The sequence below is a fragment of the Salmo trutta genome, chromosome 28 (genome assembly GCF_901001165.1).
Source record: "Salmo trutta chromosome 28, fSalTru1.1, whole genome shotgun sequence".
Taxonomy (NCBI): Eukaryota; Metazoa; Chordata; class Actinopteri; order Salmoniformes; family Salmonidae; genus Salmo; species Salmo trutta.
Genome location: NC_042984.1, coordinates 20,887,517 through 20,901,955, shown reverse-complemented (window position 1 = coordinate 20,901,955; position 14,439 = coordinate 20,887,517). Strand labels below are relative to the sequence as shown.

Genomic DNA, 14,439 nt, shown 5'->3' with positions numbered 1-14,439 from the left:
GGCTGCATCCCAATGAGATATGTTGTCTGGAGTGGTGATGAAGAGAGGCTGCATCCCAATGAGATATGTTGTCTGGAATGGTGATGAAGAGAGGCTGCATCCCAATGAGATATGTTCTCTGGAATGGTGATGAAGAGAGGCTGCATCCCAATGAGATATGTTCTCTGGAATGGTGATGAAGAGAGGTTGCATCCCAATGAGATATGTTGTCTGGAATGGTGATGAAGAGAGGCTGCATCCCAATGAGATATGTTGTCTGGAGTGGTGATGAAGAGAGGCTGCATCCCAATGAGATATGTTGTCTGGAATGGTGATGAAGAGAGGCTGCATCCCAATGAGATATGTTCTCTGGAATGGTGATGAAGAGAGGCTGCATCCCAATGAGATATGTTCTCTGGAATGGTGATGAAGAGAGGTTGCATCCCAATGAGATATGTTGTCTGGAATGGTGATGAAGAGAGGCTGCATCCCAATGAGATATGTTGTCTGGAGTGGTGATGAAGAGAGGCTGCATCCCAATGAGATATGTTGTCTGGAATGGTGATGAAGAGAGGCTGCATCCCAATGAGATATGTTCTCTGGAATGGTGATGAAGAGAGGCTGCATCCCAATGAGATATGTTCTCTGGAATGGTGATGAAGAGAGGCTGCATCCCAATGAGATATGTTGTCTGGAATGGTGATGAAGAGAGGCTGCATCCCAATGAGATATGTTGTCTGGAATGGTGATGAAGAGAGGCTGCATCCCAATGAGATATGTTGTCTGGAATGGTGATGAAGAGAGGCTGCATCCCAATGAGATATGTTGTCTGGAATGGTGATGAAGAGAGGCTGCATCCCAATGAGATATGTTCTCTGGAATGGTGATGAAGAGAGGCTGCATCCCAATGAGGGATGTTCTCTGGAATGGTGATGAAGAGAGGCTGCATCCCAATGAGATATGTTGTCTGGAATGGTGATGAAGAGAGGCTGCATCCCAATGAGGGATGTTCTCTGGAATGGTGATGAGGGGGTGGGAGAAATAGGCTGCATCCCAAATGGCACCCTATTCCTTTTATAGTGCACCTGTGGGTCCTTGTCAAAAGTACTGCACTATTAAGGGAATAGGGTGCCATTTGAGATGCAAACACACATGGCCGTCCTTGCCCCCTCCACCCTATTCCAGCACTACGTACATCATCTATTGATTACTAATCATATTCAGGACTGACACCTCCTGTCAAGGCATTACAGATGGATATCTATCTATCTCCAAATGAAAATGTCAGGATGCAGCGCCATGGCCCCTCTGCCTTCCCACCAGGACGTACACATCCTTATTGCATGACTTATTGGGTGAGATGGGAGATGGATGTCTTGTTCTGAGCAGAGTAGATGAGGTTGAGGAGGGATGTACTGACTGTAGCACTGACAACTGAATATACTGGGTGGTAAAGTAGATTTAAATCAAATTAGTGTTTTTGTGCTGGTCCCTAAATGCTCAATGGTTTGAGACTTGTATGAAACAAAACTGAGAAGCAAAGCAATTATTTGTGCAGTACACATTAACTGCGTGTGTAATAATTTATTTGCTGGACCTTATCTGGGGAAATTCACTGAGTTATATGATTATGTGTAGATAAATAATCTAATTGAACTAGTTTAAGGCATAGCCTAGCAGCCAAACAATGCACTTGTTGTTCAGAAAGCCCTTAACTCTAGTTTAATGTCTGTGGTGGGTTAGGTGTCCCAGACACCCTAATGTCTGCTTTCCTCCTCATGCTTCCTGCTCTGCCACCACCATAGCTCTCCTCGTAATGACGTTCCTGCTCCAGCTGTTAAAAACACAGCCAAATAATAGGCCACTTCCAGCTCTGTTTGACTTCCTTGGCCAATCACTATCAATCCAGTCTAAAGACTAGCTATTCAGCTGTATCCCAATACAGGCCTTCTCCTCTAGTCTTGTCTCGTCACAACAACTGCATTATTAAAGAGAAGCCACAACACTGACGTTAGAGGTAGTTAGTCTGTCTGCAACCACCCACCCAGACAGACAGGCATTAAGTGCCCTTGACTGTGTTACGGCTGTTGATTTTCTAGTGTATAAAAGTATCATTTTAAAGAGATTTACCTACAGTATAGTAACCAGCCTAACTACAGAGGATTGTGTCAGTTGCAGTTGTTGAAAATGAAATAGTGGCTTATCGCCCAGGGGAATAGTTCCATCAATCAAACAGCAATGATTTTTCTTTCATTTTTACCTATAATAGCGCTGTTTCCCACAATGCCTCCTGGATAAGATTAGTGATTGAACACAACAAGCACACTGGCCGGACCCCCACCACATAAACCCCCATCATATACCTAGATTGAAAAGGTACTTGAAAACCCTGTGGGCTTGCTTTCAGACCAATGCCAAACACAGAAACAGAAAAACAGGTAAGGTACACACAGTATTCACTGTATGAACACGAGAGGCGTTGCTTACTGTAGCCTAGATCTCCCTAGAGTTCTGTAGGCAGGCCTATAGAATATCAAGAACACAATGTGTCTCAAGCAAGAGAGGATCTGCATAACAGTAATGATTGTTGAAGCGTGTCACCATAAGAGGCTGTTGCTATCGATTAAACCAGATCGCATTCTTCATCTCACACATGCCTATTCACATCACTGTTATTTACTGTATCAGCGTTGTCATTTCGACAGAGTCAGTATCTATGAAGGTATGTGTACCAGACTATTTGTTGTGTAGGCTACTTGGTGTTTGTTTAGTGTGAATCCTATTGGAGCTGCTGCTCTATCCTAATCCATAGTGCCTACTGTGCACAGTGTGTCTGTTTCAGAGTGTCTGTCCCGCTGTGTGATGGTAATGATTGCAGGTGTATGCAAGGCACTTGTTGGCATACCGGTGAGTGAACAGCAGCATACACGTACTCATAGCTGCTGCTTTTTTCCCACCAAATGAATCATCTGTTGCATGTGTTGTTGTACAGCTCCTGTAGTGTGCATCTTGAACACCTGGGCTGATGTTTTGCTCTCTCCTCTCTCTGATTCCTACCTTTACATTGGCTCATGTACAATAGTCAGCAAATAAGAAAGTAAAACAAGTTAGCCTCAAAGATTTAGCTTCAGACAAATTGATGCATCGTGCAGCGTTTGTAAGCGCTCCCCTAGTCTGAGGACGAGGTCTGATGTGTTTCATATGAATGTTCCTCCTTGTCTCCTCCATGTTGTCCAGTGATAAGGCAGATATGACAATGACACACCTTGACTTAGTCCTGCTCCTCCATGTTCCTTCTATTGCTCTGGGCGGCGGTGGCCTGTTTGCATCAGGGGCCAAAAACAATATGCTGTAAATTGCGCTGCAGCCTCTTCAGGGCGGTGTGCTGCCCGCGAACGTGCTGTGATGGGGTATCGATTCCTCTGCACAGCGCTAAAATTGCCTGCCTGCCTCCCAGCCCTGACGCTACGAGTGACAGCTTCAGTACAGGAAGATAGCAGGAACACCATCACCACTGTCTGGGGTCTGTCTCTGTCAGGGGATAGGGGTTCCTCTCTTTCCTCTCTGCTCTCTGCCTTCTCCATCCCCTTCCTCTCCTGGTTACAATACCCTAGAAAAGAGAGGGAACACAGAGTAGAGAGGGACAGAAAAGAGAGGGAACACAGAGTAGAGAGGGACAGAAAAGAGCGGGAACACAGAGTAGAGAGGGACAGAAAAGAGAGGGAACACAGAGTAGAGAGGGACAGAAAAGAGAGGGAACACAGAGTAGAGAGGGACAGAAAAGAGAGGGAACACAGAGTAGAGAGGGACAGAAAAGAGAGGGAACACAGAGTAGAGAGGGACAGAAAAGAGAGGGAACACAGAGTAGAGAGGGACAGAAAAGAGAGGGAACACAGAGTAGAGAGGGACAGAAAAGAGCGGGAACACAGAGTAGAGAGGGACAGAAAAGAGAGGGAACACAGAGTAGAGAGGGACAGAAAAGAGAGGGAACACAGAGTAGAGAGGGACAGAAAAGAGCGGGAACACAGAGTAGAGAGGGACAGAAAAGAGAGGGAACACAGAGTAGAGAGGGACAGAAAAGAGAGGGAACACAGAGGATTGATGACACACACAGCCCCCTGCTGAGAGAGTCAGTCCACCACACACAGTCACAAACAGCAATCTGCCACTGTTCTGTTATGTTACGCATACTGTCCATTTATTAAAGGTTCATTTCTTTATCCATTTACATAAAGTATGTAAGCTTCCCTCTTTTCCATTGAAATTAGGAACAACATTTGCACAGAAAGTGTTTTAATCTGTTGATGTTTTAACATTGGTGACACTGAACAAAGACTCACTGAGGGGAGAGGAGAGTCTCTGCTTGCCTGTCCTTTCAGCTTTGTCAATCTGTGTGTGATTAAAACATGGTGTTGGATTCTGTTTCACGATGAATAATGATGAATAGTGATGAATAATGCAAGGAAGTGCTTGTGTAATAAAGGACAAATAAAAATGGACAAATAATCCTCCCAGTCCACGATGAAGTATCCTACATACAGGCACACAGCTGTGTCAGGCTCCACTTACTGGCACATAGTTTAAGGTCTTACTCAAATCATTACTCAAGTACTTTTTTGTCATCTAGATGTAAATATACTTTCATATTTCGCATGGCTACATCAGTAAGTATTCATGTCTGTTTTAAAACTAGTGCTTTTAGATAGTAGTTTTTCAAAATCCATGACCTAAAACACTTCCTCTTCTTTTCCGATTTGTCATCTCTAACCTACAGTAATATCTGTGGTGTTGGTGTGCTGCCTGGGCTGAGCCAGTTATCTATACAGGCAGGACAACACAACAGGGGCCAGCCCAGCACCTGATATGTAATATTACACCCAGATGGGGTGCGTGGTGAATGGATGGAGTCCAACAGCACTGGAATGGCACCCTTGTGGGCCATGGTAGAGGGCAGGGAGAGAGAGTGCTCTTGAGAGAATAAAAGTCAAGCTTTTAATCAGGATTACTTGAAAGCGGTCTTGACAATATCTCCACGCTGCGCTTTTATGATAAGTCCCATCATATTCTGAGGGAAATGGGGGAGACATCGGGTGGGGGGAGAAGATGGGGTGGGGGGAGAAGATGGGGTGGGGAAACACATCAAATGGCGTGTAGGTGAGACGGTTTTCTACTGAAGAACCTTGAATCCTCTGACTTGACCTCCAGTGGTGTACCGGTACATAAACTGTCCCTGGAGGAGGAGTGACGGACACAAAACTATTACGTCTGTAGCCCTCGATGAGGCTGTGATGATCAAAGTGCCTTGATGGTTATGAACACTAGCCTACCTACTACTTTCAATGGTGACGATGACTGCCTTGTGTCTCCCCTCATTCTCAAACATCCATGCATTTCTTTTATGGTCAAACTCTATTGTATTTACTAAAGAAACCTAAGCCCTTGGCATATCTTTGCAGCTTGTTTGTGTGTCATGCATTTGTGGTGTCAGGTCATTTGTTGTAGCAAGCTATTTATTCCACCCAACCCCTCTGGTCCTCTACTTTCATTTGCTGATACACTTGTTCTGTTATGAGTGTGTATGCCTACTCTGCATGTTGGGGAAAATATCGACATTGTCTACTGTTCATCCCTCTTGACTGGAGCATAAGCCCATGGCCTTCCATATCAAATGTCAAGCATAAGGGCAAAACTCATAAACACAGTTCACACCTCAGGGCTGTACTGGCTGGAGTGATTGCTCTCCTCTTTAGAAAAAAGATTGGAAAGGAGCATTCAGAGGGTAACCAGGGTGAGAGGAATGCGTGCTGGAGCTGACCCAGCCGTTTTGACGTGTCTGTAGCACAGAAGTATTGACTATCCCCTTAGTCTGGGGCTCCCTGAGGATAGGGTCATTGTCTCCATGTGTCTCTATTGTTTAAACTAACTCTGTTCTGGCTTCCTCACAAAATAATCTATGCCGGAAACAAATGAAACCATGATGAATGACAAGTGATATCCATGCTAGTCAGATTGGAGTGTAAAAGACTGTCTTGATGTGTACACTTGATGTGTACTCTCTGTTAAGTCTAGGGCTAGGCAATAATATAATGCTATACCATTAATATGATGTGACATTCCCATACTGTTTGCCAAATCATTACAAATTGCCCCAACACCAATGCAACCCCAGATTGGACCTAAGTTAGCGGAAAAAAACAACTATATTTGAAAGCAAGACATTTTCAATTTGTAGATGCAAAATATCTCAGTGCTTATCTTTTGATGACTTTCATCTCATTTGGAATTAGCATATCCCAGTGAAGTGTACAGTAATTTCTCTTTGATGATTGGCTTGTCTGTAATAGACTGAGGATTTCCTTGGTCTCCCTCCTGCCCTCTCCCTCGCCCCTCCGTCGGTGAGAGAATCACATCTTTGAAGTGTGCTTTGACCACCGGAGCGGTGAGAAAGCACTAATGTCATCCTGACCCAAAATGAAAGGGATTAGGCTGTAAAACCTGCAGCAGAAGGCTATCTGGACGTACAGGTGATGTTGTGTTTGTTGTTTGTGTTTTCTCCTTTAAAAAGGGGGACTTGGATATGATCTCAAAGATGCCATCCTGGAGCGTTAAGCTCCCGGGGCCTTCAAATGTTTTGGTTGTAGAGATGAGCCCCATTTTAAGAGCATGTCTCCTTTGGGAACATCCATGACTCCTTGTCAGCCTTCCCTCTTACCTCCCTTCCCTTACCGTCCCTTTGTCAATTTTTGGATTTTTAGATTTATTTCCGTGAAGCAGATGAATTCTCTGCCCAGTCGTGTTTCCTATAAAGAACAGAGAGAGCGAGAGAGAGATGTGAAAAGAATTGAATCCTTCATATTCTACCAGCCAGGGCCCTCTCTGTTCCACAGCCAAGAGCCATAGATTGCTTTTGTTTGAGTCGGGGTTTAGGTGGCACGAAAACGTTGCAATTATTTGTACAATTAGTCGTAATTACAGTATAAGCATTTATCTTGTGTGCCCAAGAAGTTGTGGCGTGTATTCTACGGGGGAGAATAGGAGGAATTAATATAGATTGTTTTTCCTTCCAGAAAGTGCAGCTTGTTTCGTTGATGGCAATTAGCTGCTAATACCCGTGAGATCTCCCTTCTGCTCTGCACTACCTCGTGCTGCTTCCTTCCCAGCTCCACAATGAACTGAGGCAGGCGGGAGTGCTGTTAGTGAGTTTGGTGTTGTGAAATTACAGCATTAAGGCTGTTTAGGGTTGTGTTTTATCAAGTTATTAGCAGTAAGGTTAGTGTTAAAGTGGTTCAGTGTTGTGGCGTTAAGTTTTCAAACATTAGGGTTGTTGTGAAGTTAGAGTGTGTTAAAACCTCTTGCGTATATCCTACCACTGGGGGCGCCACAGCGCATTTTGGAAAAAATTCGTTCCCATTTTCAACGGCCTACTAATCAAACTCAGAAGCTAGGACATGCATATACTTATTTTATATGGATAGAAAACACCCTAAAGTTTCTAAAACTGTTTGAATGGTGTCTGTGAGTATAACAGAACTCGTATGGCAGTCAAAACCCCGAGACCGATTGAACCAGGAAGTGGGATTCTGAATTGTGGACTCGACTTCACAGCCTTCCCTGTAATTCACAACGTGAAAAAATGATAATTGAGCACTTTCCAGTGCATCCACTAGATGTCCCCAGTCTTTACAAAGTGTTTTGAGGCTTCTACTGTCGAAACTCAGTGTAGGAGACGATGTGGCAATTGGTCACAGTAGGAGGGCCATCAGCATTGTGACGTCGGTGGCCGTGTCTGCCCCCACCTTTGGAAACGTTTTGAAACACAATGAAATCGTCCCACTCGAATCTTATTGGCTCTCTTGTTGAAACAGGCCCTGAAGATTAATGTTATACAACGTTTGACATGTTTGAACGAACCTAACGGAGGGAAAAAAGTCATTTTTCGTTAGCCAAGTGCCGCGCACGGATCAACATTTGGTTACAGCCTTAGGACGCGCTAACAACAGCAAGCTAATGGAACATAAAGGATGGACTTTTTCGACCGAAAATACATTTGTCGTGGACCTGGGATTCCTGGAAGTGCTTTCTGATGAAGACAACTAAAGGTGAGGGATTATTGGCAATATTATACAAGATCAGATGTGATGTGCGATTGTTCCAAGATGGCGACGAGCTAGGCTTTCTAGCTCATTTTCTGAGTATCGCATCCCCTTTTATCTCAAAGTGTGATTACCCTGTAAAGTTAATTTAAAATCTGTTATGACGGGTGTTTTCAAGAGATATTCATCTATAAATCTTAGATTGACAATATAAAAAAAAAAAAAGTTTTCGAATAGTAATTTATAAAATTGTAGCACTGTTTCCCGGGACGCATTTTATGGGAAAATAGTTAGTCAATGTCAGGTGCCGATGTAAAATGCTGTTTTTATATAGAAATATGACCTTTATTGAACAAAAGATTGCATGCTGTGTGTAACATGATGTCCTAGGTGTGTCATCTGATGAAGTTTGTAAAAGGTTAGTGCTGCATTTAGCTGTTTTTTGGTTATATGTGATGCATGTGCTTGGTCGGAAAATTCATATGATGCTACTTTTACCATGTACTCCTCTAACATAATCTAATATTGTGCTTTTCCTGTAAAACCTTTTTGAAATCGGACAACGAGGGTCGATTCAAGAGAGGTGTATCTATAAAACGATATGAGACAGTCCTATATTTGAAAAAAAAAATATTGAATTTCGTTATGCTAATGTCGCTAGGAGTTTTTCGCTGGAAAATGATCCCGCTAACGGGATGAGAGTCTCAAGAGGTTTTAAGATTGAGTGTTGGAGGCAGTGCTGTGACTAAACATGGATTATGGAGAGGGGACATTCTGCATATGTGTGTATCTGAGGCAAAATAACTAATCAAGGACACAAGGGGCTTAGATGTAATGTTTGTTAAAAGTATAGATACACAGACTGGATATACAGTAGATAGTGAAGTCAACATGCCTTGTTCTTTTGTCTTGGTGCCTGATAATTGGTTTCAGTTTTTGTATATTTACTTTGTTGTTTCACAAACTAGCTTACATGAATTTGTGCAGTGCACACTTACTTATGTGTCTGAGTTAAGGTGTGTACACAATGTACTGTATGTGTGAGAGAGAGACTAGAGAGTGAATGTAGCTGTTTTAACAATCTACAGTATAGCACTCTGGTGTCCTGCTAAGTCTTCCCAATTTCCTGAGAGGTGTTGAAGATGACCGAAAGCGTAATGTATAGTCTAGCCTCTGTTATGGGAGGATTTAAAGATCCTGTCTGATTTTTATGGGGGGTGAACTAAATGGCTGAGATTCAGTGACCACCAAAGTAGCCCACCACTGTCACTTAGTGGAACAGACTTGTATTTCTTTATCTTGAGCCTTTTACTGCAGTGAGCTAAATCAGGGTCACACAGAGTGTTTCTTGGTAGTCTTAAACAAGTCTTCTTTGAAACAAAAGTACACACACGTGGTTATGGGCGTTAAAAAAGACACCTGTTCCATGTCAGATTTAGAGTTGAAATGTATTACGTTTTTTGTTTGCATCCGACCTGCTTTTGTTTCTGACCAACCTGCTCAATTCGGTCTTCAAATCAAATCAAAGTTTATTTGTCACGGGCGCCGAATACAACAGGTTACACCTGGTTACACCTTACAGTTACACCTTACAGTGAAATGCTTACTTACAGGCTCTAACCAATAGTGCAAAAAATGTATTAGGTGAACAATAGGTAGGTAAAGAAATAAAACAACAGTAAAAAGACAGGCTATATACAGTAGCAAGGCTATAAAAGTAGCGAGGCTACATACAGACACCGGTTAGTCAGGCTGATTGAGGTAGTATGTACATGTAGATATGGTTAAAGTGACTTTGCATATATGATGAACAGAGAGTAGCAGTAGCATAAAATAGGGGTTGGCGGGTGGTGGGTGGCGGGACACAATGCAGATAGTCCGGTTAGTACATGAATGTATAGTTAAAGTGACTATGCATATATGATAAACAGAGAGTAGCAGCAGCATAAAAAGAGGGGTTGGGGGGGGGGCACAAAATGCAAATAGTCCGGGTAGCCATTTGATTACCTGTTCAGGAGTCTTATGGCTTGTGGGTAAAAACTGTTGAGAAGCCTTTTTGTCCTAGACTTGGCACTCCGGTACCGCTTGCCATGCGGTAGTAGAGAGAACAGTCTATGACTGGGGTGGCTGGGGCCTTTGACAATTTTTAGGGCCCTCTGACACCGCCTGGTGTAGAGGTCCTGGATGGCAGACAGCTTATCCCCAGTGATGTACTGGGCCGTACGCGCTACCCTTGCGGTCAGAGGCCGAGCATGTAGCAAAATTTGAATTGTTTTTTTTACATTGGATAAAAGTAGAAAATGGTATAGCCTACAGTACAGTTGAGGAGCAATGGAGAAGTAATTCTGCTTTGAAAGTTGATAAACTTGTAACCTCACTTTTGAGAAAATGGCCCTTAAATGTTTTGGTAAACCTGCTGGAGACATCTTCTTTGTCTACACCCATTCAGCATCGTTCACATCCTCTTAAGCCTTAGCCCCACCCATCTCGTTAAGGATTCACGTGAGTCCATGTACTAAACAACCAAAGATTTTAAGACTAAAGGCTGGTTTATACTATATCTATCGACAGTTGTCGCAATGACATCAGGTACATTCTATTGTCGTCCGACATCAAACTTGTCGTTGTCGTTATGAACAAGTATAAACACAAAACTACAGGCTGCATGATGGTAAAAAATTGCATAAGTAGTGTATTTTAACACAAATAAACCCACCCGTTTATAAATGAATTTAGTATCAATCTAGCAAAAAATACTTTCTAAACAATGATTTGATTAGTTTCTAGCTTGTTAGCTAGCTAGCTAATGTTAAGTTAGCTGGCTAGCCATTTCAAATAATGACCATATCATATAGCTGACAACGCCTTCACTTTAGCTAATTTGTCTTCATTATTACAGGAAAATAAACTCACAACAAAATTATTATTTACAATTTAATGGCGAGCCAATTTTAAGGTTTAGTGAAATAGTTACTTGCATAGTGGAGTATTTTGTTTAGTCATGCTAGCTAGGTAAACAATGAACCACAATCCCAAATCATAACGTTACTCTTCTGCATGAATCTGCAGGTAGCTAACCAACCAGGTTCAATGTTAGCTAGCTAACATTAGACTATAACTAGCAATGCAAATAATATGAGGTAAGAATAATATTACTACACAAATCATACTTGTAATGTTAGCTAGCGAGCCAACCAGCTAACGTTAGCTAGCTAGCTAACAGTACACTTTAACTGGAAATGAAAACGACTTTCTGACAAAATGTGTATAATATCTGTAAATTTAGCTAGCTAGACAATCTTACCCGTATACATGAATGGAATCTTCTCACTCTCTGTCACGGATGCCATGGATGCCCTTACAACAGCCTTCTGTGTGTTCTCTTTTCGACTCCCTCTGCATATTTACAATAAAATGCACAAATTTTCCCCATCTCCTTAGCTATCATACTCTAATTCCAATGGGCATTCCACAGATTTCAAAACTTTGTCCTCCAGAAAGTGGAGATCGACATTTTTACAGTTCTACTACGTGATATCTTTAAAAAAAAAAGCCACGTTAGAAAGGATTACCTACACATACTGACCGGCTCATGATATAGACAGAAGCGAGGTACAAGGCAGACCAATCCAAACTCATCTCTTGGCATGTCCAGCCCATCCATTATCTCAGCCAATCATGGCTAGTGGGAAGGTTCCTGGCTTTTTCCGTGGCTAAACCAACTAGGCTCGTAATTTAACAAATGTATTTGTATTTGCAGATGGCATACATGTTTGTTATTAAGGCACATGAAAGTTCACATGTTCCAGAAGGCATTTCTGCCCCAAAAATATTTTTGATAAAAAAAAAGTTTATGTTCAAATGCCTCTCCTATGAAGTAGTGACGCAAGACATACACCTTGTTTCCTGAAACAAGTCACATATTACGCTTTATATACAGTACCAGTCAAAAGTTTGGACACACCTACTCATTCAAGGGTTTTTCTTTATTTTTACTATTTTCTACATTGTAGAATAGTAGTGAAGACATCAAAACTATGAAATAACACATATGGAATCATGTAGTAACCAAAAAAGTGTCAAATACATCAAAATATATTTTAGATTTTAGATTCTTCAAAGAAGCCACCCTTTGCCATGATGACAGCTTTGCACACTCTTGGCATTCTCTCAACCAGCTTCATGAGGTAGTCACCTGTATTGCTTTTCCAACAGTCTTGAAGGAGTTTCCACATATGTTGAGCACTTGTTGTCTGATTTTCCTTCACTCTGCGGTCCAACTCATCCCAAATCATCTCAATTGGGTTGAGGTCGGGTGATTGTAGAGGCCAGTTCATCTGATGCAGCACTCCATCACTCTCCTTCTTGATCAAATAGCCCTTACACAGCCTGAAGGTGTGTTTTGGGTCATTGTCCTATTGAAAAACAAATGATAGTCCCACTAAGCGCAAACCAGATGGGATGGTGTATCGCTGCAGAATGCTATAGAAGCCATGCTGGTTAAGTGTGCCTTGAATTCTAAATAAATCACAGACAGTGTCACCAGCAAAGCACCCCCACACATCACACCACCTCCTCCATGCTTCACAGTGGGAACCACACATGCGAAGATTATCCATTCACCTACTCTGCATCTCACAAAGACACGGTGGTTGGAACCAAACATTTCTAATTTGGACTCATCAGACCAAGGAACAGATTTCCACCATTCTAATGTCCATTGCTCGTGTTTCTTGAACCAAGCAAGTCTCTTCTTATTATTGGTGTCCTTTAGTAGTGGTTTCTTTGCAGCAATTAGACCATGAAGGCCTGATTCACACAGTCTCCTCTGAACAGTTGATGTTGAGATGTGTCTGTTACTTGAACTCTGTGAAGCATTTATTTAGGCAGCAATCTGAGGTGCAGTTAATTGCCGATTTCTGAGGCTGGTAACTAATGAACTAATTAACTTATCCTCTGCAGCAGAGGTAACTCTGGATCTTCCTTTCCTGTGGTGGTCCTCATGAGAGCCAGTTTCATCATGGCGCTTGATGGTTTTTGCAACTGCACTTGAAGAAACGTTCAGTTCTTGACATTTTCAAAATTGACTGACCTTCATGTCTTAAAGTAATGATGGATTTTCGTTTCTCTTTGCTTATTTGAGCTGTTCTTGTCATAATATGGACTTGGTCTTTTACCAAATAGGGCTATCCTCTGTATACCACCCCTACCTTGTCACAACACAACTGATTTGCTCAAACTCATTAAGAAGGAAAGAAATTCCACAAATGTACTTTTAACCTGGCACACCTGTTAATTGAAATGCATTCCAGGTGACTACTGTACCTCATGAAGCTGGTTGAGAGAATGCCAAGAGTGTGCAAAGCTGTCATCAAGGCAAAGGGTGGCTACTTTGAAGAATCTCAAATATAAAATATATTTTGATTTGTTAAACACTTTTTTGGTGACTACATGATTCCATATGTGTTATTTCATAGTTTTGATGTCTTCACTATTATTCTACAATGTAGAAAATAGTAAAAAAAAAAATTGAATGAGTAGGTGTGTCCAAACTTTTGACTGGTCCTGTACATCACAGAAGACTGAAATATAACAAAACCATTTGACATAGAAACACCAGATTTTAATTTTTTTAAATTTGTATAATGTTTATTAATTATTAAATTATGAAAAATATGAATAACATTCCACCCATGAGGCCGCTAGGGTGAGTTTGTCATTTGATTGCAGCAATGGGTTACTACTACAGTACTATGAAGTACTATGAAGTAGTGTGAAGTACTATGCTGCAGTGTTCCAGTGCTTATTACTGTATTGTGTTCCATTAATATTTGAGTGCTACATATTGTCAAGTAGGTGTAGGGCTTCAACACCACTTAACAGTGAAGTGTACTTACCTCACCTTGCTTTATTTCTTCCAGAGACATCCTTCCATGCAGGCAGACATCCATCCGTCATATTGGTTTTCCTCCTTCCTGTTTATATTGAACTTGACCTCTGAACCCTGAACTCCTGCATAATCTTGGTAATCATTTCATTTTTTATTTGATACATTTTATTATTTTCAAAATTTGGCCTTTTTCTCATCATCATATAATTTCCAGATGTCATTTCCAGATGTCTTGCTATTTCATCTTCTTTATACCTTTGTCCCTTCTGATTATCATGATATGTTCTCAATTTAGAAATGACTGCATTTTTATATTAATTTATATGTGTCCTTTTCATTATTTATTGCATTCTCAATGACCTCCTCTGTCCGTAACCCATAACATTTCTGCAAATACATAGCAATTTGTTTGCTCATGTCTTTGCTTCTTATTATGTGTGTCTTATTGTTTTATTTTTCATTTTAATTTAATAGAAT

At 41.5% G+C, this 14,439-nt stretch overlaps 1 protein-coding gene across 1 annotated transcript in view; it reads left to right on the top strand.

The window, feature by feature from the left end:
- Positions 1 to 14,139, top strand: part of LOC115165771 (calmodulin-binding transcription activator 1-like) — an 83,957-nt gene extending 69,818 nt beyond the window's left edge. The window contains exon 4 of the mRNA XM_029719125.1: positions 13,994 to 14,139. Within this exon, the coding sequence (XP_029574985.1) occupies positions 13,994 to 14,080 (87 nt within the window). The 3' untranslated portion in view covers positions 14,081 to 14,139. The remainder of the gene's footprint in view (positions 1 to 13,993) is intronic.
- Positions 14,140 to 14,439: the final 300 nt, after the last annotated feature.